The sequence below is a fragment of the Ziziphus jujuba genome, chromosome 8 (genome assembly GCF_031755915.1).
Source record: "Ziziphus jujuba cultivar Dongzao chromosome 8, ASM3175591v1".
NCBI lineage: Eukaryota > Viridiplantae > Streptophyta > Magnoliopsida > Rosales > Rhamnaceae > Ziziphus > Ziziphus jujuba.
Window position 1 is genome coordinate 14,077,583 of NC_083386.1, and position 27,667 is coordinate 14,105,249.

The 27,667-nt window shown below is 32.8% G+C and overlaps 3 protein-coding genes across 3 annotated transcripts; 1 reads left to right on the forward strand and 2 right to left on the reverse strand.

The window, feature by feature from the left end:
• Window positions 1-3,634: 3,634 nt before the first annotated feature.
• On the reverse strand, window positions 3,635-9,274 carry LOC132805068 (uncharacterized). Its single transcript, XM_060819829.1, has 4 exons — window positions 8,418-9,274; window positions 8,072-8,328; window positions 4,782-4,970; window positions 3,635-4,038 (listed from the first exon to the last, which is right to left on the reverse strand). The coding sequence occupies exons 1-4, from the start codon at window positions 9,272-9,274 to the stop codon at window positions 3,635-3,637; spliced, it is 1,707 nt and encodes a 568-aa protein (XP_060675812.1).
• Window positions 9,275-17,613: 8,339 nt separating this feature from the next.
• Window positions 17,614-24,005, forward strand: LOC107406983 (5'-3' exoribonuclease 3). Its single transcript, XM_048469861.2, has 23 exons — window positions 17,614-18,033; window positions 18,149-18,257; window positions 18,441-18,517; window positions 18,640-18,831; window positions 18,983-19,102; window positions 19,262-19,324; window positions 19,482-19,574; window positions 19,660-19,830; window positions 19,935-20,006; window positions 20,105-20,251; window positions 20,360-20,470; window positions 20,563-20,658; window positions 20,746-20,841; window positions 21,102-21,172; window positions 21,275-21,403; window positions 21,590-21,666; window positions 21,761-21,801; window positions 21,939-22,013; window positions 22,105-22,232; window positions 22,683-22,769; window positions 22,853-22,928; window positions 23,062-23,132; window positions 23,218-24,005. Exons 1-23 carry the CDS (start codon window positions 17,824-17,826, stop codon window positions 23,717-23,719), a joined length of 2,814 nt encoding a protein of 937 aa, XP_048325818.2. The 5' UTR covers window positions 17,614-17,823; the 3' UTR covers window positions 23,720-24,005.
• A 198-nt stretch (window positions 24,006-24,203) lies between these two features.
• LOC107406982 (uncharacterized) lies at window positions 24,204-26,819 on the reverse strand. The gene is made up of 2 exons (XM_060819638.1): window positions 26,248-26,819; window positions 24,204-24,759 (listed from the first exon to the last, which is right to left on the reverse strand). The coding sequence occupies exons 1-2, from the start codon at window positions 26,290-26,292 to the stop codon at window positions 24,301-24,303; spliced, it is 504 nt and encodes a 167-aa protein (XP_060675621.1). The 5' UTR covers window positions 26,293-26,819; the 3' UTR covers window positions 24,204-24,300.
• Between the last annotated feature and the right edge of the window lie 848 nt (window positions 26,820-27,667).

Genomic DNA, 27,667 nt, shown 5'->3' on the forward strand with positions numbered 1-27,667 from the left:
GTTACACGCAGCACTTAAAAAATGATGGAACATAGCATAAAAATAATTAATAAACATGAATAGCAATGTACTGGCCACCAAGTCCATAATTCAGTACTAAAGCATTCTAAGGTTATTTTGAAAAACATAGATATTGCAAAACAGAAAAGTTATAATAAAAAAAAAATAATATAGAGAGATTGAAAGAAAAGTTTCTACTAGAATGCAGCAACAAAAGTAGGTAGTCAAAAGAACTTGCAGCTGGACAATTGATCCACTAGTTACCTAGACCTAGGGAAACGAGTTGGAAAGCAGAGAAAACTAATGGGATGCTATTTAATTAATAACAAATAATAATAACTATAAATACCATACTAATATTAAAATAATAAAATAATAATTTGATAAATGGAAATTAAAAGTTGTATTTATAGCGATATTATTAATTAGTGTTAATAACACCAATGAGGAAAATTTTAAAAAAATTAATTAGAAAAATTAGAAAAATAAATTTCTCCCAAAATCCTCATAAGTTTGTTAAAAATCATTTTTACAAAACCCATGATTTTAGTATTCCAAAATATTTAAATATTAGTATTGGAAATAAAATGAAATGAAATAAAATAAAATAAAATTAAATCAAAGTGAAACAAAATATTATTTTAATAAATATTCCCAAAAATATTCTTTTTTAAAAAATGAATAAGTAAAGTTAAGTTGGAAATAATGTAATATAGTAAATATTTTATTTAAAACAATTAATAATGACTAATTAAACAGTTTAAAACCATAAATTAAATAAAAAATTTTAATGCATATATCAAGTGTATATTTGATTCACAGCACCATATATCAAGTGATGCAATATGGAGCTTGGCATCCTAAACACTCCCTGACAAAAAGTTATAGAAAGAAATATATGCAATTGGATACCTTGAGGTCCCAAAGCATCGACACTAACAACTTACCACACTAAGGCGAAAGGGAGGACGACTAACATTCACAATGCAAAATAGCAGTTGACCCTCCTGACTTAGCTCTTATAGGATGACTATCTATAAATAATAATGATAGTACAAAACACTAATACTGTATGATGCATCTAAAAATAATACAAATGTATGAATTTTATCACAATTCCATTTTTATGAATTTTATATGGATATTGTAATACATCAGACCCATATAATTATTTAATCGAATAAATCATATCTATGAAAAGCACAACCTTTACAAAAGTATAATTTTCCATAAAAATTAATGTTATAATACTCAACCCACAATTTTACAAATATATATTTATATATATATATATGGAAATACATTTATAAAACTCACATAAATATCAATTTTCTTTTTATTTAGAGGACACAATATTAATCAATAATTCAAACGGCATTTTATGTAATTATCCTGGAAATAAATTTCAAAAAATGTACCACTCACCTAAAAATGCAAATCACTCTAAATCTTCCTCGACATTCATCCCTCGCTTCACATGGGTGCCTAAAATACTAACAAAATACAATACACATTAAAATATTATTTTTATTAAGTATTTTACACATAATCTACCCAGGGACACACATCACAATCAAAATTAGCAACCTATATAATAAAATAAAGCTTAAGGTGCGAGGATTGCAAATCGGATCTTACCTATAGAAGATTTGGTCATAGTGGCCGGGATCTCACCTAATAGATCCAATCAAACTAATGGTCCTGGATTCAAAAACTAACTTGAATTGAGCCAAATGGACCTTGGATTTGGGTTTAGGATGGTCAAAAATCGTGAAATAAGGTGGTGCATAAGCCAGAAACTCATCAGAAATGGGAGATCGGTGAGCTGCTATCGTTAAGTGGAGAAATTAGGAGTGAGCCCAATGAAAATGTTAAAGCAAATAACCCAATATTTTTTGCATTTTCCCTTTTGTACACTCCCCATTTAATATTGCACTAATTAAATGTTGCCTACATAATATTATTTTCCACACAATTTGCTAAGTGATTTAAACAAAAACCTCAACTAAATATAGCAACCTATATACCAAAATGAAGTTTGAAGTGCAAGGATCACGAATTGAGTCTTACTTATCGAAGATTTGGCTGAAAGTGATCAGGATCTCATAGGAAATATTCAGTTAATTTAATGCTCCTGGATCTCATAGATTAGCTCAAATTAAGTAAAATAGGCCTCGGATTTGGGTTTAGGAATAGGGGTGAGTATGGATTGGGTTGGTTTGGTTTTGGTGAAAAATACAACCTAATTCATACTTTTTGATTTACCTAATAGAAGAATTCATCCCAAACCAAACCAAACTATTTATAATCGATTTGGTTTAGAATGATTAATCGGTTTGGAACTTATTAGTCTATAAATATATAATACAAATTAAAAGTCTTTCAAACATAAAATATAAATAATAAATTGTAGTTATTCAAACATAAAATACAATTAGAGTAATTCAGTATAGAATAAAATATAAGATTGTAATGTCTAAGTATGTAATCTATAATATCCAACAACACTTATTAATGTTAAACAGAAAAAAAAAAGGAAAAAAAAACACTCTTCAATGCAAAATAAAAAAGAAAAAGTAGCAACTGATACTCATCATGCACTTCATCAAGTAGCAAGCATCAATACTCATCATCTCACGCCTACAAAATTAAATTAAAATTGTTAGAACAAATAATGTGAAATAAGACATTCATCAAAATTCAAATACTCTAGAGTCAATGCATATATATATATATATATATATATATATATTTTTTTTTTTTTTGCCTCAAAACTTTGGTAAATCATAAGTCAATCAACTTTCATAGGTTCACTAATTTTAGTTGATTTTGTAAGCTCTACAAATATCAAGATAATAAAATTAGCAATAAATTATATTTAAACATTTATACATATAAGCAACATTAAAACTTATCTATATATAGAATCTATCAACAACTGGAGAAGCTTTAAGCCAATTTTAGGTGCACATTAAACCTTACACTAGCCTAGGGTTAAAGAACTTCGAAAGAGATCAAAAATCCTTCCAGCGGTGCTAAATGCACTTTCAGAAGCCACGATAGACACTTGGATTGCAAACACATCCTTTGCAAGTTTGGACAAGATAGGATACTTAGTACCATTAACCCTCCACCAATTAAGAATATCAAAATCCTTGTTTGAGATATCTTCGCAAAGGATCCAATAAGTACCTATCCACATCATTTTTAATCATAATAGATTCCTTTGCTGCCTTTTTCCTTCTAAATTTGGAAATTTTCAAGAAACTAATGTCAACTTCTAAATTTCTTTCATTAGTCACAACTTTCAAGTTCTTTATCCTTTGAATCTTGATTGGAATCAAGAATCGCTTCACTTGCCTTATACCAATCATAAAAAAGGCATTATAGTTTCTTTCAAATTCTTAGTCATGATACCAGCAACATCTTCAACATAAATATCACCAAAACAATACTCCACATAGTCTAATTTATATTTAGGATCAAGCATAGCAGCAATCAACAACAATGGATTAATCTCATCCATTTTACCCAATATTTATCAAACTTTCTCTTCATTTTAGTTGACATATCACTTAAAAGTTGATTACCAATTAAACTCCATCAATTTAATTGAGATTGAATTGAACAAATTTCATGAAAAATAAGCATCGGAACTAACATGCAGTGAAGAACTAAACTTTAAAGTTACATCATAAAAACTTTTAAAGAACTTCACAAAAACAAGAGCATTGTTCCAATCAATATGATTAGGTGGTCCAACCCTTTTTCCACCACCATTGTCCTCCCTAAAATAGCATAGATAATGACCATCATCCTCTTCCAACCTTTCAAAAATTTTTTGGAATTTCGAAGCTACTTCCAACATTAAGTAGGTGGAATTCCACCTAGTTAGAACATCAAAAAACACAAGAGAATTGCTCTCAATTTTCTCTTGAGCAACACACTCCTTAAGCTTTTGTAATCTAATAGGAGAAGATCTAACATATTTCACTACATTACGAATACTAGCAATAGAGTCATGTGCCTCCCTCAACCCTTCAGACACAATTAAATTAACAATATGTGTACAACATCTCATGTGTAAATGATCACCATCCAATACACACCCTTTTCAATTATTCAATTTCCTTTTAAGGTAATCTACTGCCACATTGTTTGCAAAAGCATTATCAACTGTAATTGTAAACACCCTCTCAATACCCCATTCATACAAACAATTCTCAATTAGCTTCCCTATTGTCTCTCCTTTATGATTAGGGACTACACAAAAACTTAAAATTCATTTGTGAAGCATCCAATGAGAATCAATATAATATGCAGTGAGAGAAATGTAATTGATATTTTGAATGGAAGTCCAGGTGTCAATAGTAAGACTAACTCTTTGGCAATTCAAAGAAAATGTATTTTTCAATTGCAATTTCTCATCCAAATCAATGCATAAATATCTTTAACAGCCATTCTTTGAGATGGAGGATCAAATTTAGGACATGCTAGATTGTAAAACAATCTAAACCCACAATCTTCAACAAAACTAAATGGTAACTCATCTAAGATTATCATTTTAGCACATGCAAGCCTACATGCTTCCTTATTAAAACCAATAGCAAGAAGATTGCTCCACCACTCTCATTTTGGATCCCAAAAGTTAAGATTTTTTTGCTTTTTATCTTGCACTCTATAAGGGTACTTCTTACAATGACGGTTTAAATGATTCAACAAAGTATTTGTCCCATATTTAGTACTACAAGCATAGTCTATGCCACAATATTTGCATTTACATCTAGGGTTATCAGGATCTGAATTTTCTATTTTCTCATAATTATCCCACACCATGGATGGTTTCCTAGATGGTTTTCTTTTCCTTAAACTAGATGGTGGAAATGGAAGAAGTGATGCAGGTGCTACTGATTCTAATGGTATTGTTGATGGGGTACTACGAGTTTCAGTATCATTACCACTATCCATATCTACCACACAAAATAAAATCCAACAAAGAGTTACTAAATCTCAACACAAACATTACAATCGCAAAAAATTTTTGCATAAATTTTCAATCAAATACAATCTCAAATTTTTTCCTATATATATATATATATATATAAATTTATAATACTTTGCACATATTATAATCTCACATGTATATTCAATAAGATACAAGGAGGAAAAAAAAAAAAAAAAAAGAACCAGAAATCGAAGGAACACAATCAGTCGGTACATACTTTTTTTCATTGTCTATGTTTTTTTACATATATGGTTCTTTTTAGTCACTTCTCTATGCTTTATATGTTGGATATATATCACATAAAGTTTTTAGTTCACCTAAATTCTTTAGGGGTAACTCTATATTCTCTACTTTAGAACTACAACCCATTAGAGTCAACCTTATCATCTTTTGGAACTATTTCTCAATCCATTTTCAACTGCAATTTGTGAATCTTCATAGTCTGCAGATGTTGTAAAACTGGATTTATAAAAAAAAAAGAAAAAAAAAGAAGCAAATTAATAATTCATACGATAAGAATCAAATACCAATGATTGAACCAATCAACAAATAAAAACACATAATAGAATTCTCTTACAAATACAAAAGAATATAGTACATTGAAATAACTATCAAAAGCCTCAAAAATATAATACCGTCACCTGTTCCCACCTTAAAACTTTAGTAAAGACTCAACCAAAAAGGATAACATGAAAAGCTAGCTCATAGCTTAAAATCTAGGAAATCAAATTAGAATCTATGTGCTATTCTACTGATCAGATTGATTATACTCTATATTGACACATAAACTTCTATATTCTTATCTATCATGGCTTTAAAAATAAATAAATAAATATATATATATATATATATATATAACCAATTATATTTTTATTTATATGGATCTTTTGTTTTTCAGAAATATGTATACATATTTGCAATATATAATATAAAATATACATGGATTTACATCTTTTATTATTATTATTATTATTATTATTATATGGATCTTTTCTAGGTATTTTTATTTATTATATATATGTATGTATATGGCCATAGGTTTTCTAGAATAATGGTGAAACAGGGTTGAGGAATTTCGAATGTGAATTGAGGTCAACTTTGAAGTAGAAGTAGGAGTTAAAAAAGAATGTCAAGTACCTTGTACTTTTGTCAACCAATTATACAGATTACAAAAACAATTATGAATTCTAAAGTTAAAATAAAATCAATACATAGAAAGAATCCCCAAAATATATAGTAATTATTTGGAAATAAAATCTTTTCAATAAAACTTTCAAAGAAATACCCAATTTCAAAGAAATGAATAATAAATGATCGATCAACCACAATTGAATTCATAAAAAGAATATAAAAATCATCAGATAGGAAAGAGACAAATTATTATATAATAAGGAATATGAAGGATTCAAGCCCAAAAAAATAATAATAATAAAGGATGATAATTTATTTTTTTTGGGTGGATTATAGATCATTTATTTAGGAAGTGAACCATTAATTATTATTTTTAATTTTTTATTCATTTTATAAAATATATAATAATTAATTTTAAGTTAATATACATATAATTATCTATTTTATTATTATATATTTAATAGCTCATTTTTCAAGATACATGAGACAAAATTTCACCATTTTGAAGGCATATAAAATTTAAAAAAAAAATTTAAGATTTTTTTTTTTGGTAATTAATTTTATTTTTAAAAGGATTCAATTACCTTTTTGTACTTATACGGGAATATGACAAATAGCATGAGATGTTTCTTAAATGTCTGAAACCTCTGATTATTACTCTAACATTTAAACTTTGTTTTTTTCTAAAAAATGCTTTAATGTTTTTATGTATTTTGTATTGTTTATGGAAAATTTATTTATATGAAAAAAAATATAACTTTTAGTATTTAATTACACTGGTAATTAGTAAGATTATATAAAGCTATTGAACTATAAATATTAGTATCTATCTAAAACAAGTAATAGTATTGTAAAAATGTAATGAGATATTATAAATTATAAATTCCTTTTAGTTATTAGTTTTATTAGAAAAATACACAAATGTTCTAATTTTATAGTTATGATGAAACTATGAATAAATTTTTGTGCTTATATATATTTTTTGGTAAATAACATTTTGAATGTTTATATGGTAATAAGAAAATTATATTTCTGTTTTTAAATTTCATGCTCTATTTACTTCTTCAAAAAGATTATATTTTTTAACTTATGATGTGCATATAATCAAAAAATTATTAATAATTTATTTAATATAATATATATATGTATTTTTTTTTTTCTATACGTAGTTATATCATCGATCTAATTTAAAAATACAAAATCGGTTTTTAGTATGAGGAGCTTCCAAAATCTTTAAAAGATACATCAATAGCAATGATGTCTCTGATGGCCGGATTATCTCGGCACGCCAATCATCAATGTTGTTAACTGAACGACGGGGTGGTTACAAAATAATATAAATGAAGGTAGAGTGGACATTATGTTTTGGATTTTTCTTTTTTTCTTTTTTACGGTAAAAAATATGTTTTGGAGGCTGGTAGTGATTGCGGCTGTGAATCCTGGGTAGTATTTGGTTTGTGCTAAGTCATTCAAGTACCAACAGTACGATGTTGCTAAGGAGGAGAATAGTTTAGAATAATTTTAAATATTGCTAACGAGTAAGAAAAGTTATGTAATCTTACAATCCCAAAGTAAGAAGCGCATATATTGCTCTTTCTCTAATAAATTAAAGACCATCTTTTAATTTGTAAAATAAATGAAAAGTATCTTTATTAAACAATAGAAAATTTAACATTTTTCAAGAAGACCCGAACAACCCCATCTTTCATAAATATATATATATATATATATCAATTTTGATAAAAATGACTTAAAATTTCACCTATTTTATTTTCTTACAAGTTACAAAAATGAGAGTCAGAAAATCGAACCCTCATTTGAATTATCCCAGCAAACCTTGTGCTTTATTATTAAAACATGATAATCATATATATATATATATATATATGTGTGTGTGTGTGTGTATATAGATATAAACCAAACAAATTAATTAACCTTGTGATGGTTCGGATGGTGAACCAGGTTGAGAAACCGAAGGAGGTGACAAATTCTGGGGCGACTTGACTTGCTTACGAACAAATTTTCTAGCCCAAACATGTTTCCCATTGATGGAGAATTTGGCTTTGCTCTTTCCACTGAGAACTATTCCAATGTCAGAAACCGACCGAACAACAAGTCGTGCATAGAGGGGTTGGTCCTCGGGCGACACTTCTTGCATGTATATATAATCAATCACATTATCTCCAAATTTCCTGCATACCCAACAAAACACACCAATATTATTTTCAACATTCATTTACGAGAAAACAATAATAAATAAATAAATAATAGAAATGCTTACTTGGTGATGAATTCTTTGACTTCAAATTCAGAAATTGGATAGCCTTTAGAGAATGTCAAAAAAATAGTCCTATCATCAACAGGCACGCAGTCTCTTCCTTTAACATCACTACTACCACCACCTAATTGTAAACGACCCAAAACATCCCCAGTTTCACTGCTATTCATAATCTGTCTCTGGAATGCAAGATCAGACGTATCAAAACCACCACCAACGTGCGGACTCGAATCACTTCCTTTTACTGTACTACCACCGTAATTATAAGGATGATTATTGCTGTAGTAAACACTGGTAAGCGAACCAAGCCGAGCGTGTTCTTGGGCTTTTCTCTCCTGAACACGCTGCAAGATGTCCTGAAATGCCCTGGCACAGACTTTGTTGAGCATCCTTGTGACGCCGCGGATAACTCCGAACCTGTTTTCATAAAAGAATTTGAGGCTCAACGATCCGGTACTCGTCATGCTTCGGAGAAGAGGTATGTCGGGGAAATTGTTGGAAGGGAAAGGGAACCGATCGCTCTCCGCGCAATTCAAAGCGACGACGGTTTCATCGGCGATGGCATTGAGGAGAGAATCGGGGAAGTTGACCAAAATTTTATTGACGAAATGCAGGTCTCGTTCGGCTTGCTCCAACCAGAGCCAGAGAGCCATGACCTGAGTGGACTCGGCGGGGTCGCGGCTCAGATTGAAGACTAGGCGGGTGAAGAGCTTGCGGTCGACGGAATGGAAGATGTTCAACTGTTCCTGTGTGACGGGGACGGTGTCGGTTGCCGTGGTGAAGAAGGAAGAGGAAGATGAATCGGCAAGAGAGGATGTTGAAGAAGAAGAAGAAGAAGAAGAAGAAGAAGAGGACGCCATTGGAGTGTGGAAGGTAAAGTGAAAGTGAAAATGAAATGGTGGTGGGTAGGGAGGGGAGTTTTGTAGGGGTTCGATGGGACGCCATTGGCGACGTTTGGAAGATAAGAGTCTGTGTTTGGGAATGAAACGGCAAATGTATCGAAAGGGTGCCGTTGTTGCAGACAAAAAAATATTAGGAAGAAAATTTTAAATTAAATGTCAGCGCGGGAAAGCTTCCTTTTTTTTTTTTTTTTTTTTTTTTTTTTCTTTCTTTCACTTTTTTTTTTTTTTGGTTCTCTGTGAGTACTAATATTTTCCAAACGCCAAGAGTCAGGAACGTTCGTGTGACCGAGAACACTGCCAGAACGACGCCGTAATAGTGTTGGGTTCTGTAGCAAGCAGGCGGGAAAAACCATCGGGAACCTTTGTTTTTTTTTTTTTTTTTTTGCTCTTTTGTTTGTTGGGTCCGGATTCACCTGAAAATTTGAGGCCCAAATACAAATTGGGCGTAAGAAGTTGGTCTTTAGGCCCCACATTGTGAAACTACGTCCTAGCATTGTTGGGTCAAACATGATAATTGGGATTTTTTCGAAACTTTAATCAAAGTCGTCTTTCTATCTACTTGCATTGAATTTGCTTCTGCCTATCTATAAAAATGCTTTATAAATATTTTTTTTTCATCTCAAAAAGGCTTTATGTCTTGAAAAATTAGATTTCCAAAAGTTTCAAAAAAAATTTTAATTTCTTTTAATGGTGTGTGTGGGTGGGGGTGAGGTCAAAGTGTTTTAAAAAAATCCATAGCATAATGCCCATTGTTTTTACTTGAAAAAAAAAATGCCCATTGCTTTTCTTTTTAATTCAAACTTTTTTACAAAATAATAATAATAATGATAATATAAAAAATAATAATAATAATATCCATAATGTTTTTTAATGTAAAATTTTTAGAAAAAAAATGTAGCATAATTTATTACAGCAAACATAAACATTGTTTAACAACAATTACTGGTCGGATGGTATATTAGAGAAGATGAAGCTTAAAATTGTAGATATGCAAAATAGTTACTTAAGAAGAGCAGGAAAGGAAATTTTGATTACATCTGTTGAACAAGCAATTCCTATCTATGCCATGTCTACTATTAAGTTACCTATTGGTTTATATAAAGATGTTGCTTCTTGTATTAATCGTGGTGGTCTAATAGAAAGGAAAATGTGATGTTACATGGATTTGGAAAGATCTACTCATTAAACAAAAATGTGGGAGTGGAATGGATTTCAAAGGTACTAAAATTTTTAATAAAACAATGCTTGCAAAACAAGGGTGGCTTTTAGTAAAACAATACTTGCAAAACAATTCCTTCTCCATTACACCACCAAAACAATGCCTGCAAAACAAGCTTGGCCTTTAGATAAGAATTAATCCCGATGCTTTCTAGCATTTAATTTTTCTGAAGGATAGATTATAGGGGTAAATGAAGTTTGTATTGTTGTACTAGTATTTATGAAGTTGAATGGAAAGTGGATGTAATGTGTAGGAGGATGGTGTGTGCCCTGTTTTGAGTAATGAAAAATGGAGTAAAACAAAAGAGGAAAGAAGAAAAGTAAGAAAAAGGAAAGGAAATAGTTGTTCGTATTCATACTTTTCCCACCACATCTCTTTGTTCATACATCCTATAACTACCGATAACTTCTCCTATATTAAAGGAAAAATATGGAACATGGCTACAAAAAAGGAAAGAGTGGGTTCTAATATACCCCACTCGGGTCTATTGTTAACCCATGCAGCGCGTGAACTGGTCTCATGCATGTGTAGATGGGGATGTATATGGCATGTAACCAATAAGTCCCCATCATTCCTCCTTCTTGAGTTTATCCTTGTCCTCAAGGATGAAGTTTGGATAAAGTCATGCAATCCTACGAGCATTCTCCCATGTTGCATCAGATGCTGTCATTCCTTGTCACTGCACCAAAATTTTAATCTTAGGCCAATATTTTCCCTACTGAATGACTTGAGTATCAAATACAGCTTCGAGTTGGTGCAAAATTATTGCATCTTCAGATACGGGAGGCAGAGTGGTGGATACAACTGGTAACTGCGCTTCTTTTTTTCTCAGTAAGCTTATTTGGAATACATCGTAGATAGTGAACCCCAGGGTAATTCTAAACGGTAAGCCACAGGACTAATTCGTTGAGGATCTGATATGGTCCATAAAACTAATATGAAAGTTTGAAAGAACGTCGAAGAACGATAGACCGTTGATGGTACGGTTGCAATTTTAAATGCATATAGTCCCCCACTTCAAAGGTGACCTCCTGACGTCTCTGGTCTACTTTCATCTTCATTCAATTTTATACAATCACTAAATTTTGGTGCAGATCCTTTTAAGACTTTAGCTCTATCCTGTAAAAGCTTATCCATAGCATGAACCTTGGTGGTGCCAAGAATGTACGACAATAGTGATGGTGCTGGTATTTTATACACTGCCTCAAATGGGGAGATCTTAGTAGCTAAATGTGCGGAAGTGTTATAGTTATATTCAGCCCATGACAGCCAATCCAGCCACTTTGTTGGTTGTTCTCCTATAAAACATCAAAGATATTGCTCCAAAGTTCTATTGACAACTTTGATCTAACCATCTATCTAGGGATGATAGCTTGAACTCATATTAAGTGTTGTCCTTTGGAGTTGAAATAACATTTTCTAGAAGAGGCTAGAGAACACCTTGTCTCGACCACTGACGATAGAAGTAGGTATTCCATGTAGTTTCACAACATGCTTAACGAAGGCTTTGGCTACATTGGTGGCCATGTATGGGTGTTTTAGGGGAATAAAGTGGGCATATTTGGTTAGACAATCTACAACTACCATGATCACAGAATAACCTCAAGAGATTGGCAATCTCTCTATAAAATCCATGGATACATCAGTCCACACCTTAGCTAGAATTGAAAGTGGTTGTAATAGTCCGGAAGCCTTGGCATACTCTGCCTTATTCTATTGATAGATGGAATACTCCTCGATAAACGTCCTAATTGCTACTCGCATTCCAGGCCAGACAAAATTTCTTTTAACTCTTCCAAGAGTTTTATGGTAACCAAAATGCCCACTCATGGGAGAGAACAAAGTCTCTGCCAATATTTTCGAAATTAGATTTAAGGTAGGACTCAAGCATACCTTCCCTCTATGGATCCACACTCCACATAACAGATAAGGTTGAATTTGGGTGGAATTTGAAAACTTGGCATAATATGGGTCCTGTTGCTAACATCAGTCCACACTCCACACTCCACCAATTAGGAGTTGGTAAAAGAATTGCTTGATAGTGAAGTTCTTTAACCCTTGAAAGAGCATCAGCCCCTTAGTTCTCTCTTCCTTGCTTGTAGTGGATTAAATAATCTTAACCCCTAATCTTTGGTAGCCATCACGTATAAGCAGGAGTTGTTATTCGCTCTCCATTAAATATTTCAAACTTCGTTGGTCAGTCCATACTACAAAAGGCTTCCCTAACAAATAAGGGCACTACTTCCAAGTAGCTTTCACAATTGCCAGCATCTCCTTTTCATAAATGGACAAGGCCAGGATAGAGCCTTTTACTACTTCACTGAAGTAAGCAACTGCTCGGCTGTTTTGTATTAATATGGCTCCAATTCCTGCACCACATGTATCACTCTCTACTACAAAGGGTTAAGAAAAATCTGGTAGTTGTAGCACCAGTGAAATAGTGAGAGTCTTTTTAAACTTTTGAAATGCTTCTGTTGCCTCAGCTATCCATTGGAAACCGTCCTTGCAAAAAAGCCTTGTTAGTGGTGCTGCAATGCCATCAAATCCACTTATAAATTTTTTATAATACCTAACCAATCCTAAAAATCCACGAACCTTTCTAACCGTGGTAGGAGTTGGTCAATTTTTCACTACTTTTGTTTTGGATGGGTCAACACTAACTTTTGCTTAAAAGATAATATGACCCAAATATTCTACTTGGGTGACACCAAATTAACACTTTGAGGCTTTAGCAAATAATTGATTAGATTCCAAGATCTCTAATACACGTCGTAAATATGTGAGGTGCTCCTCCCAACTTTTGTTGTAAACCAAAATATCGTTAAAAAAAAACCAAATTGAATTGCCGTAAGTGAAGATGAAATAGGTCATTCATCAGGCTTTAAAATGTTGTAGAGGCATTCATCAATCCAAAGGGCAACCACAAACTCATAGTGGCCCTCATGGATGGGGAAAGCGATTTTTGGAACATCTTCTTTATGAACTTTTATCTAATCGTACCCCGATCGTAGGTCCAATTTCTAAAAATATTGGACTCCGAAGAGTTTGTCCATTACTAATATTAGGTACTTGTCCTTAATGGTTATATCATTGAGTGCTTGATAATCCACACAAAATCACCAACTACTATCCGCCTTCTTCACAATGAGAACAGGTGATGAATATAGACTACAACTGGGCCAAATAATTCTAAGTGAAGAAATTCCTTCACCTGCCATTCAATCTCTATCTTTTGATAGTGTGATAACGGTAAAGCCGCATGCTTATAAGCGATCAATCTGGCTGCAAATGTATCTCATGATCATGACTATTATGTGGTGGCAAGCCACTAGGTGTGGCGAACACCAAAGAAAATTCGTGTAGCAAGGTTTATAGATCCTCTAGATATGTGGTTTCATGAGTTTCTTTTTAAACTGAAAAGATTTGTAGAAGAAATCAAATACCATTCAAGGCATGTAAACCCTTCCCTTATATTATTTTAAGATGGTCTAGTTCACTTCCTTGTAGATAATGGATTTTTTAATCCTTTATAAATTTCATTGTAAGTATCTAATAATCCAACTCTACAAGCTCAAGTGTGGCTAACCATTGAATCCCAACACCACATGACAATTAGCCACGGGCAAGGTATAGAAATCTGCTTATAATATATAGCCTTGTATTATGAAAATGAGATCCTTGCACCACCTAGAGCATTTAACTTTTTCCCCATTAGCTATCACAACCTACATGTCTCTGCCTCGCTCTACTTGAAGTCCTAATCGTGACACTATACTCTAGTCACTGAAGTTATGAATACTGCCACCATCTATCAATATAGAAATGTTGTAGTTTTGAATCTTGCCTGACACTTGTATTGTTTGAGGTTGTGTTATTCCCGCAATGGCATTTAAAGAGATTTCTAGTAAAGATGTGTTCTTCTGTGGTTCCTGTTAAGTTGGCTCACCAACTTCTTCCAGTGTGATCTCCACTTTATCAATCATAAAGAGTTAGGGTCGACTACAATAATGTCCTGGCATAAATTTTTCATCACAATAATAGCATAGGCCTTTAACTTGCCGTTCACGTGCCTCCTGCCATATAATTTTCTTAAAGGTTAGCACTTGTTGAGGGTTCAATTTCACTAAAATAGGGGATGGCCCAAGGATTCAATGGTGGCTTCCACCACTGCTCATGTGTGTGTTTGTCGTGGAACAACTAAACTCTTTTTCTACAAGATGTTCCATTCCTCCACTAGTCATGCCACCCCAATGGGCTCTGTGAGAGATTGTGGTTGCTTAATTTTAACATCTACTCAAACCTGATCTCGCAATCCCATGATAAAACACCCCACCAGATGAGACTTAAGCAATCCATCTATACATTGAGACAACCTCTCAAACTCTAACTGGTATTAAGAAACCGATGTAACTTGTTTCAGCCGTGTGAATGCTTCAAATGGATCTTCGTACTCAGTAGGACCAAACCGTTAAAGCACTGCTTATATGTACTCTTTCCAAGAAAGTGGTCCCTTGAATTTACCTATCCACTAAAACCACTAAAGTGCCACTCCTTCTAAATGAAAGGAGGCCAATTGAACTTGTTGTGGTGGCTTTACTCCTTAGAATTTAAAGTACTATTCGCATTTAAAGATCCACCCAGTAGGACCTCTACATCAAATTTTGGAAAATGTAGTTTGAGACTAGTTTGATTCCGTCAATTTGCCCAAAAGTTTTGTTCTTCCTATGTGACATTATTGGTCGGCTCCATGTCGTCTCACCTAAAGCAAAGGGGTTCAAATCCCTTTCCACCATGTTCTGCCTTTATTGAAGTTGCAAGGCTTGAAGTTCCGTCAACACCGTCTACATGGAAGCATTCAATTGGTCGAAATTAGCTCCATGCCTGGCAAGGGTCCCTTGAACTTCATTGCAAAACTCAGCGTTAGTTTTTCCACAAATATCCATGGATTAAACGAGCTCTGATACCAAGTTGATGTTTTCCCTATTTTGAGAAATGAGAAACAAAGTAAAATAGAAGAGGAAAGAAGAAAAGTTAGAGAGAGCAAAGAAAATAGTTTTCTCATTCATATTTTCCCATTGCATCTTTTTGTTCATATATCCCATAATTGTCAATAACTTCTCCTACATTAAACGAAAAAATGGAATATGAGTATAAAGAAGGAAATAGTAGGTTCTAGTATACCCCACTCGGGTTTACTGTTAACCCATGCAGCATGTGAGTCTTCATGCAGCACGTGAACTGGTCTCATGCATGGGCAAATGGGGATGTACATGGCATGTAACTAATAAGTCCTCATTAGAGGAGAATCTCTATCTAGGGTGAGAGATGGGCTTTTGGGAAAGGTTTATTCACTGATTTTCACATTTGGAGAGATGGCTTACTTGTGTATGATTTAATGATTGATAGTGATCATCATAGTTGGAATCATGAGGTTTTGAGTGATATTTTTCCACTGCAGGCAAAAATTATGTGTATCTCTTATAAAGTTTAGGAGATGCTCCGGATATATACACTCATTTGGCCACGGAATAAAAATGGGGGAGATTTACAATTGAAATCATATTACCATCAGCTTAATTATGAAGGTATATATGGTGGACTAATGTGGTGACTGGTAATACATATGATGCAGACGCAAACTCTTATAGTAGTGTCTTAGTGAAATATGAAAGCATACATCCAAAAATTCAATCATAAATTTATATGGCAAATTGTGTTTGATATATTGCCGATCAAATGAAACTTAAAATCTAGACATATTTTCACTTGCTATTGATACAAAGTTGCTGACTACATAATGGAGTATCTTTTCAACAGTCAGTTTCTCGACATTTGGCACAAATATCACCAGTTATTGGGAAAATTCTAATCAATGTAATAGACCATGGAAAGAAGGCTGGTCTGGGATATGTGATTAGAAATTAGAATAGGCATTTAGAGTATCACCAAGTGATTCTTGAAAGTGCATATTTTCATTTATAAAAAGTATCTTCTCGGTAAACATTTATTTTTATACTTATATTTCAATTTTATTTTTACATAAGTTATCTTTTAAATATTACATATTGGCATCGAAACTTATATTGTATTGAATTAAGCTAATATAATAGTCAAATAAAAATGAATTTAGCTCTTCACATTTGGAGAATTAAAGCCACTTTTTATATCAAAAAATCAATATAAAAAACTTATTGAAGCTCTGTTTTAAAGATTAATTTTTTAAAATATAGATAATAAAACAAATAGAGAACCCTTTAGAGATATTCTTAGTTTATGGAAGAATGCATGCCTTTATACTTTTCTTGTTTATAGGTGATAGGGAGGAACAAATGGACTTAGGTCTCGTTATTTCACTTTTTTGGAAAAGATTACATAATATAAGCTTCTTATAAATTTCTTATGAAAAAGTTAAAGTTCAGAAATAAAAAATACAAATAAAAATAAAAACTGAAATGAAAATTAACCTAGCTGAACATCTATGCAAATAATTGTTTTGTGGGGACAATTTTAATGATAATATCCTTTTTTTTTTTTTTTTTCACATGTGTAGTCTTGGGTTGAGTAATAATAATAATAATAATAATAATAACATTATTTTTTATATCTGTAATTCTTTACTATTGTTTTAATTATGAAATTGAAAGCAATTCATTTAACACCGTGTCATTTTTTTCGAATTTGATATATACAAATAAATTTTAAAATAAATTTTAGGAAGGACCAAGACTTTTTGTTTTTTTGCGTTGACGAGGGACCGAGACTTAAAGTGCGACTTCTGATCTGGCTCTGCAGCTTTGGCATTGGATACCGCGCTAAAGCAGGTGTTTAACAATCAAAAATAATATAAACCAAAACCCAACTTTGTATTTGTATACATTTATTTATTTTTTTAGACATCAATTAAAATAATTTTTCAAAAAAAAAAAAAAAAAAGTAAAATTTTCAACAACTTCCAGGGGAAGTAAACTCTTCAACTCCGTATTCCTCTTTTAAAACTAATGGTACTAACTCCCTCTACTTAATTGACACGTAAAAAGTTATCAAACTCAAAAGGCCTTTGTTTTCCACATCAAGCATTTGAGCTCAAGCTCGAAGGTTTTTCCACAAAATGCAATCATTAAATCAAAGCAAGGAAAGGACAAACAGATAATTTTGGCCTTTGGAAATTTAGAATATAGCTATTTCGGGATTCGTGTCCAAAATACATTATGTATGCTTTTCTAAGCTAATATATAACATATATGTGTCCTAGTGGGTGAAAAAGGAAGGGAAACAGATCAGATTATAGATGGGCGTTTCATCATTCTATCGTTGGTTGGTGAACAAGTATCCTAAAGTAGTAGAGGACGCCATTGATGAAGCTAACGGAGACTACAGCATTGATTCAAGCTTGCCGAACCCTAATGGGATTGAGTTTGATAACCTTTATCTTGACATGAACTGCATCATCCACCCCTGCTTCCACCCAGATGATGACCATCATCCTAATCATGATGGAGTATGTACTCATTTTGAGTCATGGTGCTTCAAATATAGACGTAAATATGCGTGTGTGTGTGTGTGTATCTTTAAAGATGATGATCTTACTCTTGTTTTGTGTTTTGTGTTTTTAGCTCTCAGCAGCACCGACTACATTTGAAGATGTATTCAATAACATATTTGAATACATTGATCAGCTTTTCAGTATTGTAAGGCCAAGGAAGTTGCTTTACATGGCAATTGGTGTGTACTTTTTATAATCCTAATTTCATTTTTCATTAACATTGATATGTATATTTGTATATATGTAATGCAACTGCAAGCGCACATGATCGGGGGGGAAAAAAAAACACTTAGAGAGTACTATGAATGATATGTTGAATGGTACCTAGCTGGCAATATGAAATTGAACTTTTGTTTTAATAGATGGAGTTGCTCCAAGAGCAAAAATGAACCAACAACGTGCCAGGCGTTTCAGGACGGCCAAGGACAAGGAAATTTATGTTAGTTTTCTTTTCCTCTTTTAATTAATTACATGTATTAATATATATTTATTTATATGGTTATGTATTTACCTGCTTTTTTATTACATATGAATTTATGATTTATATATATATATATGTAGGAAGCAGAGGAAATGAAACTGAGAAAACAGGTTGAAATGGAAGGGAAACAAGTACTTCCAAAGCACGAATCAGAAGTCTCTGACTCTAACATTATCACACCAGGAACTGAGTTTATGCATGAATTATCAAAGGCTCTCCAAAGATTTATCAGTGTACGCCTAAGCACTGATTTGGGCTGGAAAGACATTAAGGTTCTCTTGATTAGTTATCCATATATATATGACACTACAACTTGTTCTTGTTCGATTTGATTTGATAATAGTTTTATTTAGATAAATATATATATATATATATATATATATTTTTTCATTGGGGTACTGAATTGCTTTTATAAATATTTAGGTAATTCTTTCTGATGCCAGTGTTCCTGGTGAAGGAGAGCACAAGATAATGTCTTTCATCCGTCATCAAAGAGAGCTTCCTACATATAACCCAAACACCCACCACTGCTTATATGGCTCGGTACTAGAAAACTCCTCTGGTTTGCATTGTCTTGGTTATTATACAAGATAAAGTTAAAATTCATGTAATATATGAAAATGCTGTATATTAAGATTGATTTAATTTCTTTTAGACCCACTCCTATGTTTTATCATGTTTCTCTTCATTTTTTGAATTCAGGATGCTGATCTTATAATGCTTGCTTTAGCAACTCATGAAATACATTTTTCTATATTGAGAGAGGTAATTAATTGTACAATGTCAATTCAATTTTTATGAAAATTGTTGAAGCTGTTATTAATGATATCAGCAGAGTTTACTGTTTCTTTTTTTTTTCCTTTTTTTTTTTTTTTTCGTTTAAAATCTCTTTTTGATAGATCTTTCTTGTCAAATCATACAGGATTTGCTCAATCATGATCAAATACATTACAGTTCCAAATCAGTTTCAAAAACAAGCTTTTCTTCTGTGGTGAAGTGTAAACAGCCCTATCAGGTATGTCTTAACTAACCCTCTATTGTAGAAGCTGGAAACTGATGTGTAAGTTTCTAACTTATTTTACCAATGAATTCTCTCTCAGTTTCTGCATATTTGGATTCTGAGGGAATATTTGGAGCTTGACATGCAAATCTGTGACCCTCCTAAAGATTTTAAATTGGATTTGGAGCGATTAATCGATGATTTTATCTTCATGTGCTTCTTTGTGGGAAATGATTTTCTTCCCCACATGCCAACTTTGGAAATCAATGAGGTCTATCCTAGCTAGCTTTTATTATATATTAAAGAGAAATTACAAAAGATTTAAATATGTTTGTTAAAACTGTTTTGATCCATATACTAACTACTTTTCTTCAGGGTGCTATTGACTTGTTGATGACTGTTTACAAAAAAGAATTCAAGAATTTTGGTGGATATCTGGTTGATATGGTACGGGTTTAATATAATGCCATAACTATAATTGCTACTTTTCTTTTTGATTAAGTTAGTATATAGATGAGCTCATGATAACTTTACAAAACCTGCAGCTCCTGGACAAAAAGGCAGGTTATATCAAACTATCAAAAGTAGAGAAATTTATACTCTTGGTTGGTGCATATGAGGAGAAAATTTTCATGAAAAGATCAGATTTACAAGAGCGCAAGCTCAGAAATCTTTGCAATAATTCTTATAATGTAAGTGTCCTGAAATTCATATGAGCGCACAAGGACACACACTCACACATATACAATACAATATATATTGAAATTATGTAAGTTGCTTTGAATTTTATGGTTCTCCAGCTTGGGGAAGAGGAGGACAACATTGGTAGTTTAATATCTGCTGCAATTGCATCAGTGGAAAGTGTTCCTTCTACAAACAGAACGCTAAACAATCAATGTTCTTATTCTGAAGTAAGTTTAATTCTTTTTTTTATTTTACAACAAAAGATGTTATGGTTGATTCGTCAGATACTTATTTTACTGCTTTTTAACTTCATTTGCAGATTTTGGATAATACAAAGGAGTTTAAAAGTAAATTAAAAGAAATCCTCAAAAGAAAATCTGATCTGTTTTACAATGGCAGTTTTGGGACTGACAGTGTATGTATATCGCTTCCTTTCTGGAGGATTTGTTTGTACCTTGTCATTGTTTCCTTTCGGAAAGTTCACTGATTCTTAAAAACACAGGTGAAATTGAGTTCTCCTGGATTCAAACAGAGATACTACAAAATAAAATTTTCAGCACAAAGCCCAGAAGAAGTTGAAAGCACAAGGAAAATTTTGGTATGTTTATGAGTTTATCTAATATTTGTATTTTCTAGCTTCCATCGGAATTGCCATTATTCTGATTCTTGAAGTTCTTAAAGGGTGTAAATTTATATGCAACTCTGCAGTAATTTTATGGAAAGTTTTTCAGTCCTTGTTTGGTATTATCTTTCAATATGTAATTATATATCTTAGGCCTTGACGCGAATAACTTAATCAATATATACTGTTTTTTTCTTCTCCTTTGGTATAACTTGCATTCCCTAATTATGTTGCAGGTTAAGAAGTACACAGAAGGTTTACTCTGGGTTCTTTTGTACTACTTCTCAAGTCCACCATCATGGACATGGTAAGCCATTTCCGGCATAAAGCAAAAAATTACCTTTATTGTTTTTTAATACCATCTTCCTAAAACTAATCATGAAGTACGTTTATTTGAACTTCATATCAGGTTCTACCCTTTCCATTATGGACCATTTACATCTGATCTGAAGGGCTTATCACAGGTTAAAATGAAATTTGAAAAAGGTTCACCCTTTAAACCATTTGATCAACTTATGGCTGTCTTACCTCCAAGAAGGTAATTAAGTTATTAATTTTTATGCAGTCTGTACTATCTAATGTAGATTTTAATTTTTATGCAGTCTGTACTATCTAATGTAGATTTTTATTTATTTATTTATTATTTTTTTGGTAAATGGTTATAATAAGTTTATTTTATTTGGTAAATGCTTATAACAAGATCAACGAATTTTCTTTTATGTAGTGCTAATGCATTACCAAAAGCTTATCAGCCACTTCTACTTGAGGACAGTTCCAGTATTATTGATTTCTATCCCAATGGTAATTAAGGTGCAATTATATCTATGTCTGGCTTCCCAATGAAATTCAACTTATGAAGGAATTAACCTAAAGTTTTCATTTGTTCTGCTTATAGATTTTGAAGTTGATGAGGATGGAAAACGTTTTTCATGGCAGGTAGTTGCTTCTTAATTTGGTTTCATTGATCCATTTTTCATTTGAAATTATGTTCCATATTCAATGATTTAAATCAGATTATTATATGTTTGTTGATGCATTTTAACTTTCTTTTTTTCACTTCTGTTGTTAACAAGGGAATATGTAAGCTTCCATTTATAGATGAGGAACGCCTTCTCTCAGAGACTAAAAAATTAGATAAAGAACTAAAGGTGTGGCAGTTCTATTTTTTTCGAAGATTTTGAGCATGAATTTTCTTTTAATGCCTTTTAGTTCATTTACAACTCTTGTTACTTATTTTAGGAAGAAGAAAAAGTGCGAAACACAGAACAATTCGATCGGCTGTTTGTGCGATGCACACATAGGTTGGCATCACAAATTTTGTCACTTCCTGAAAATAGTAGTGAGGGCAAGTTAGACTGCGATTTGAGGTATGTAAAATCAATTATTATATTTCAATGTGTTTTCTTTTTGGGCCTTTATGTGTTTTTTTTAAACTCTGAACTAATTCATTACTTAGAAGTTAAAAGTTCTCTGCCTATTGTCTTTCCTCTCTATCCAATTTGGCCTGGTATCATATATCATCAAAATTGTGATTTGGTAACCTCTTACATATGTTAATTCCATGTTTAAACCAAACAAAGAAGAGATTTAGTTGTTAACAATTTCATTTCATTCCTTAGCTTATTCCATGTACAACCAAATGAACCATTTACTCTTTACTTTCCATATTTGGCATGCAACATGGAATTAAGGGGCTCATTGATTCAGTTAGTTCAATGATAATTTCCCAATTTTGCTGGTTTTACCAAAGTATTCTAGTTTGGAAATCAGTTCTAAGCAGATTTTCTAAATTTTTTTTTTCCCCTTTCCCTTTTCAGGATGGAAATTGGTGGTTATATACATTCTCATCATATCATTATGGATGAGGAAGAGGCACATGATCCAAAACCAGAGCAGAATGTCTTGTAAGGCCCTGGATAAAATTCTCATTTTGGTAACCACTAATATTAATAACCCAAATTGATTCTCATGTTCATACATATTTCAGATGTGTGCTGTACAAGTTGCCTGATTGTGGTTCACATGTTCCTCATCTTCTAGAAGGTGTAAAAATTCCTAACAAGGTACATTTCAGCCATAGATTGAACTTGGAAGCACGCTGCCTAACTTAAAACAGTCTTTGTGCATGTAATATTAATTGGCTGATAGTATCGGTTTTAGTTTGAACAATCTTCATCACATGCATACGTATTGTAGATAATTACCAAAGAAGACCTCAATGACACCCAACTTTGGCATGAATATCAAGGATCTAATCCCCCCAACAGGTGTATACATTGTCTATTGCACCTTCATTTTCTGAGCTCTTTTGGTTCTCTTCGATTGACAAATGTAAGTGATTTATATGGACAGGTCTCTCAACCAGGAAAGGTTTGGAAAAGCTAATATCAATACGTCAAGCTCATCTCAGAATTATGAACTTGCTGGTTATGGATGGGCAAGTGCTGGTAGGGGAAAACCTATCAGCCGTCAAGGTATGTCCATGCACAAAGGCGACAGTTTGGGTCCTGAATGGGGTGCTGGAAGGGGAAGAGGAAAACCAACCCATTCTTCTAGGCAAATGGACTTTAAGGGGTTCAGGGAATTTACAATTTCAGGTCCAAGCCGAAGCTCCTCCAGGTCTGATATTAATGGAAGAGGTCATCCAGTGGATAGCTGTTTCAGGCCATCTAGAATTGGCGCAAATCAAGATGTTAATCATGCTTTGCAGCCGAGTTTTCAAGTCAGGGGAAGTCGGCCTGGTCCAGCCACTTGGAATCCACAAGCGGGCTTAATATGCACCCGGAAACACAGTTCCAGTTCAGAAGCAAACTGGCCTGGTCCTGTCTCTGGGAACCATCGAGCCGGTCGGTAGGGACCAGTGGGTTGGTTCAACATACGCATGGCAACATAGTTCTGGTGCGACAGCACACCATTCAATGGAAGCTAGCGGCAGAGACTGACCTTCTACTAATTGACACTTAGACCTGACCAACTGGTGCTTTGTAATAATTAATTTCTCACTAATCCAAGGTTTTAAAGAACTAACGCCTTGTCACTGACTTGTTTTTGGTAAAATCTTGTTTTTAAAGGATTTTGAGCAAATCAATCGGGTAGAACATAATGCATGCATAAAGTCAGAAACTAGTATTTCCATTTCCTGATGCCCTCTTTCATCATCTGTTTTTTCAATTTGTTGTAATCGTCATTATCTTTTACTAATATTGACACCATGGGCATAAGATTCTCATTAGAATGACCTTTGATGTCAACATTTGAAGCATTATATTAGTTCATGAGATTTTAGGAAACCTGCTTCAATAGCCTTCATCACCAGAACAAAATTTCATGGATGCACAGAGCCACAAGGAGATCACTTAGACTACGAGATAAAATAAAAAAGTACAGCACTAATTAGTTTTGAAAGCATTTAATGACATTCACATAGTAAAGCTTTTATTGTTTTTTTGCCCTCTTTCGTGCCAGGAAGCGTTCTTTTGCTGCAGCCACAGCATCTTCACTTCTTTTATGATGGTGAGTTTTCGGTTGTTCAGCTGGTGCCTGTCCAACTGAAGAATTCTCAGGCACTGTCATGTTTGAAGTTGGCTTCACTTCAGAGGACCCCGCTAGTGTTGTTTTTGAAACTGTCTTCACCTCAGAGGACTCACTTCTTTCAGAAATAGAAGTTTCACCTCGGTGTTCCTCTCTTACCCTTGAAGACTCTGATACTGAATTTGAGGCGTTTGATGACCCTTTCTTGTCTAATGTTGTCGCATGCGTTTCAACACCATGCTTTTCTGCCTTCCTTAACCCGTCCTGCTTTTCTTGTTTCCTTAGCTCAGCATCTCTTGCGCCAAAAGCAACATTTTTTCCAAGGCTGAAGTGAAAATCACTCAAGTCAGTCTTCTTGGTAACCTGTAAGATAATAAACAAAGATAAATTACATAAGCAATTGGGCTAGAGATGCACTACTTAGAAGAACACAGGCATAGCACATTTTTAGACTTTGTTGTATGGGATTCCATTTAATATAGTTGAGACTTTTATTAGTTTATTATTATTTGAACGCGAATTAGAAAATAGTGCATTTTTAGCCATCAAACCTACTGACCAGTACATTCTTAGTTTACGCAAATTTGGGTTGACCTGTCGAATAGAAGACCATCATCACTCAAAACAATATATATTTATCATATATTACGCAACACTAGAAATGACACAATATCTTCTAAGAATATATTTATCATATATCAGCATAAGAATAATATCCATCATTATTGGTTCTCTCAACAAAAAGACAATAACCTTGGACTATTTTCATTCTAGGGCAGCAGTTCTTAATAATTTTGGGGAAATTGAAATTATATAAATTTGGAACTCCCGGCTATATCATGATCAGGAAATGTATTTAAACATTTATCTAGCCATATAGAGAGTGTATTCTGCTCATAGTGATAATTAATCAGCCGTGACTCAAATTGTAGCCACTCTGATATATACCCACCCAATAACTTTTGCACTTCTATATCCCTGTAGACATAATTCCATGTAACATTCCTCTAATCTGAACGGTGCAAGACGGAAACAAGGAATTGATGGAAGACGGAAACAATCTTTGAAACTTATTAAAAAAGAGAAAAACCTGATTCTAAGGCCTAAACTTTGATATGGAATGATCTAGGATGAAAATGGGGTTATCTGAAACCTTTGAGGATCCAAGCAGTTTTAGTTTAGTTCAGTTTCTTTATTTAATTAGGGTTTTTTTTATTATTATTTTAGTTTTTTTATGTTCTTATACGAGGTTTTATTATTTAGTTTTTTATTTAATTAGGACCGCTTATTATTTAAATTTACTTATGTTATTAAGTGGTTTTATTATTAATAATAATTTTTAAAACCCTATGAGACAATGTAATAATAATAACAATATTTTTTTCTGAGAATTTCTTTTCTGGTCTCTTATGATGTAAATCAAAACTAAGTGTGATGTCTAAGAATTTTAGAAGTGATTACTAAATTGTTTAAATGTGATACTAGAATCCTATCTTTAATTTTTTCTGCTGTTTTTTTGTTCTTTCTGTCCTACATCACTGTAGAAGACCTTCCGTTGTGTATCACTAATTTCTTCAATATGATTTACTCAAAATGCAGCATGCCCTAGTTTTTTCCAGTAACATTAATACAATATACCAAAAAATTATATCAACCATAAAATTAGCAAATACATAAGACCATTTGAGTGTCAGGACCTAGCTTTTTAATTTCATTTTTATAAATTATGAACCAAGTGACTTCTACCGAAAAAGAAAACTAATTAGAAATTACAAGTGAAAAAGTTCATCATGGAAGGACCAAAAAAATGAAGAAATCAATAATTAGATATATGAAGACAATTATACATACATCCTCTTTTTCCTCTCGAATTTTGCGCAAACGTTCTTCCTCCATCCATTTTGCTTGCTCTGCAAATTCTTTTTGTAAGCACTTGTGACAAATTTGTCCTTGTCTGCATATAGGTGGTCGTCATTCTTTGTCTCTTTTTCAAGTTTTCTTTCATATATCATATCTTGCTCCCGCCTTCGTTCTTCTGTCGTTTTAAGTAGAGCCATAATATATTTTGGCTGCATCATAAAGAACAATTATACTCAGCAACAAAGCTTCAAAATTCCACTAATTTTTTCACCATGAAAGCTCATCAACACAGAAGACAATATGAAACTAAAAAATTTAAAAGATGAATCGACAAGAGAAGATGTTGATGAAGAAGAAGAAGGGGACGCCATTGGAGTGTGGAATGGTGAAGTGACAGTGAAATGGTGAGGGGTAGGGAGGGGGGTTTTGTTGGGGTTTGATGGGACGCTATTGGCGACGTTTTGAAGATAAAGAGTCTTTGTTTGGGAATGAAACGGGAAAATGTATCGAAAGGGTAAGGTTGTTGCAGAAAAAAAATATTAGGAAGAAAATTTTAATTAAAAATCAGCCCGGCCTCTTTTTTTTTTTTTTTTTTTTTTTCTTCTTCTTCTTCTTCTTAAGGGTTCTCTCTTAGTACTAAGATTTTTCAAATGCCAAGAGTCGGGAACGTTCATGTGACCGTGAGCACTGCCAGAACGACGCCGTAATAGTGTTGGGTCTCCTATAGCAAACTGGCGGGAACAGCCTTTTTTTTTTTTTTTTGAATTCGCCGGAATAGCCATTGGGAATGTTTTTTTTTCGACTTTTGAGGAGAATTTTTTATTTTTTATTTTTTATTTTTTTGGGCTCCATTGTTTGTTGGGCCTGGATTCACCTAAAAATTGGGCCTAAGAAGTTGGTCTTTAGGGCCCCACATTATGAAACGACATCGTAGGGGTGTTGGGTCAGAACTAAGAATGGGATTTCTTGAAACTTTAATCAAAGTGATCCTTTTATCCACTTGCATAGAATTTGTTTCTGCCCATCTAAAAAAAAAAAAAACTTTATAAATAATATTTTTTCATCCCAAAAAGGCTTTATGTCTTGAAAAATTAAATTTCCAAAAGCTTCAAAAATAATTTTAATTTCGTTTAATGGTGTGTGTGGGTAAGGGTGAGGTCAAGGTGTTCTAAGAAAGTCCATAGCATAATGCCCATTGTCTTTACTCAAAAAAAAAAAAAAAAAAAAAAACTCCCATTGTTTTTCTTTTTAATTCATATTTTTTTAGAAAATAATAATAATAATAAAAGAGATAGCATAAAATCGATAATGCTGCTTTTTCTATGTAAAATTTTAGGAAAAAAAAAATGTAGCATAATTTATTATAGCAAACACAAACATTGCTTAACAACAATTACTGGTCAGATGGTAT

What these genes read in the sequence shown, in the direction of transcription:
- LOC132805068 (XM_060819829.1), bottom strand. Translation starts at nt 9,274, where the DNA reads ATGGCGTCCTCTTCTTCTTCTTCTTCTTCTTCTTCTTCTTCAACATCC. An exon ending in GTCAAAGAATTCATCACCAA is followed by an intron (nt 8,329 to 8,417) that starts GTAAGCATTTCT and finishes TTGGGTATGCAG; the next exon opens with GAAATTTGGAGATAATGTGA. An exon ending in ACCATCCGAACCATCACAAG is followed by an intron (nt 4,971 to 8,071) that starts GTTAATTAATTT and finishes TTTGTGTGGTAG; the next exon opens with ATATGGATAGTGGTAATGAT.
- LOC107406983 (XM_048469861.2), top strand. Translation starts at nt 17,824, where the DNA reads ATGGGCGTTTCATCATTCTATCGTTGGTTGGTGAACAAGTATCCTAAA. An exon ending in GCTGTCTTACCTCCAAGAAG is followed by an intron (nt 21,404 to 21,589) that starts GTAATTAAGTTA and finishes TCTTTTATGTAG; the next exon opens with TGCTAATGCATTACCAAAAG. An exon ending in AAGTTAGACTGCGATTTGAG is followed by an intron (nt 22,233 to 22,682) that starts GTATGTAAAATC and finishes TTCCCTTTTCAG; the next exon opens with GATGGAAATTGGTGGTTATA.
- LOC107406982 (XM_060819638.1), bottom strand. Translation starts at nt 26,292, where the DNA reads ATGGAGGAAGAACGTTTGCGCAAAATTCGAGAGGAAAAAGAGGAT. An exon ending in TTCGAGAGGAAAAAGAGGAT is followed by an intron (nt 24,760 to 26,247) that starts GTATGTATAATT and finishes ATTATCTTACAG; the next exon opens with GTTACCAAGAAGACTGACTT.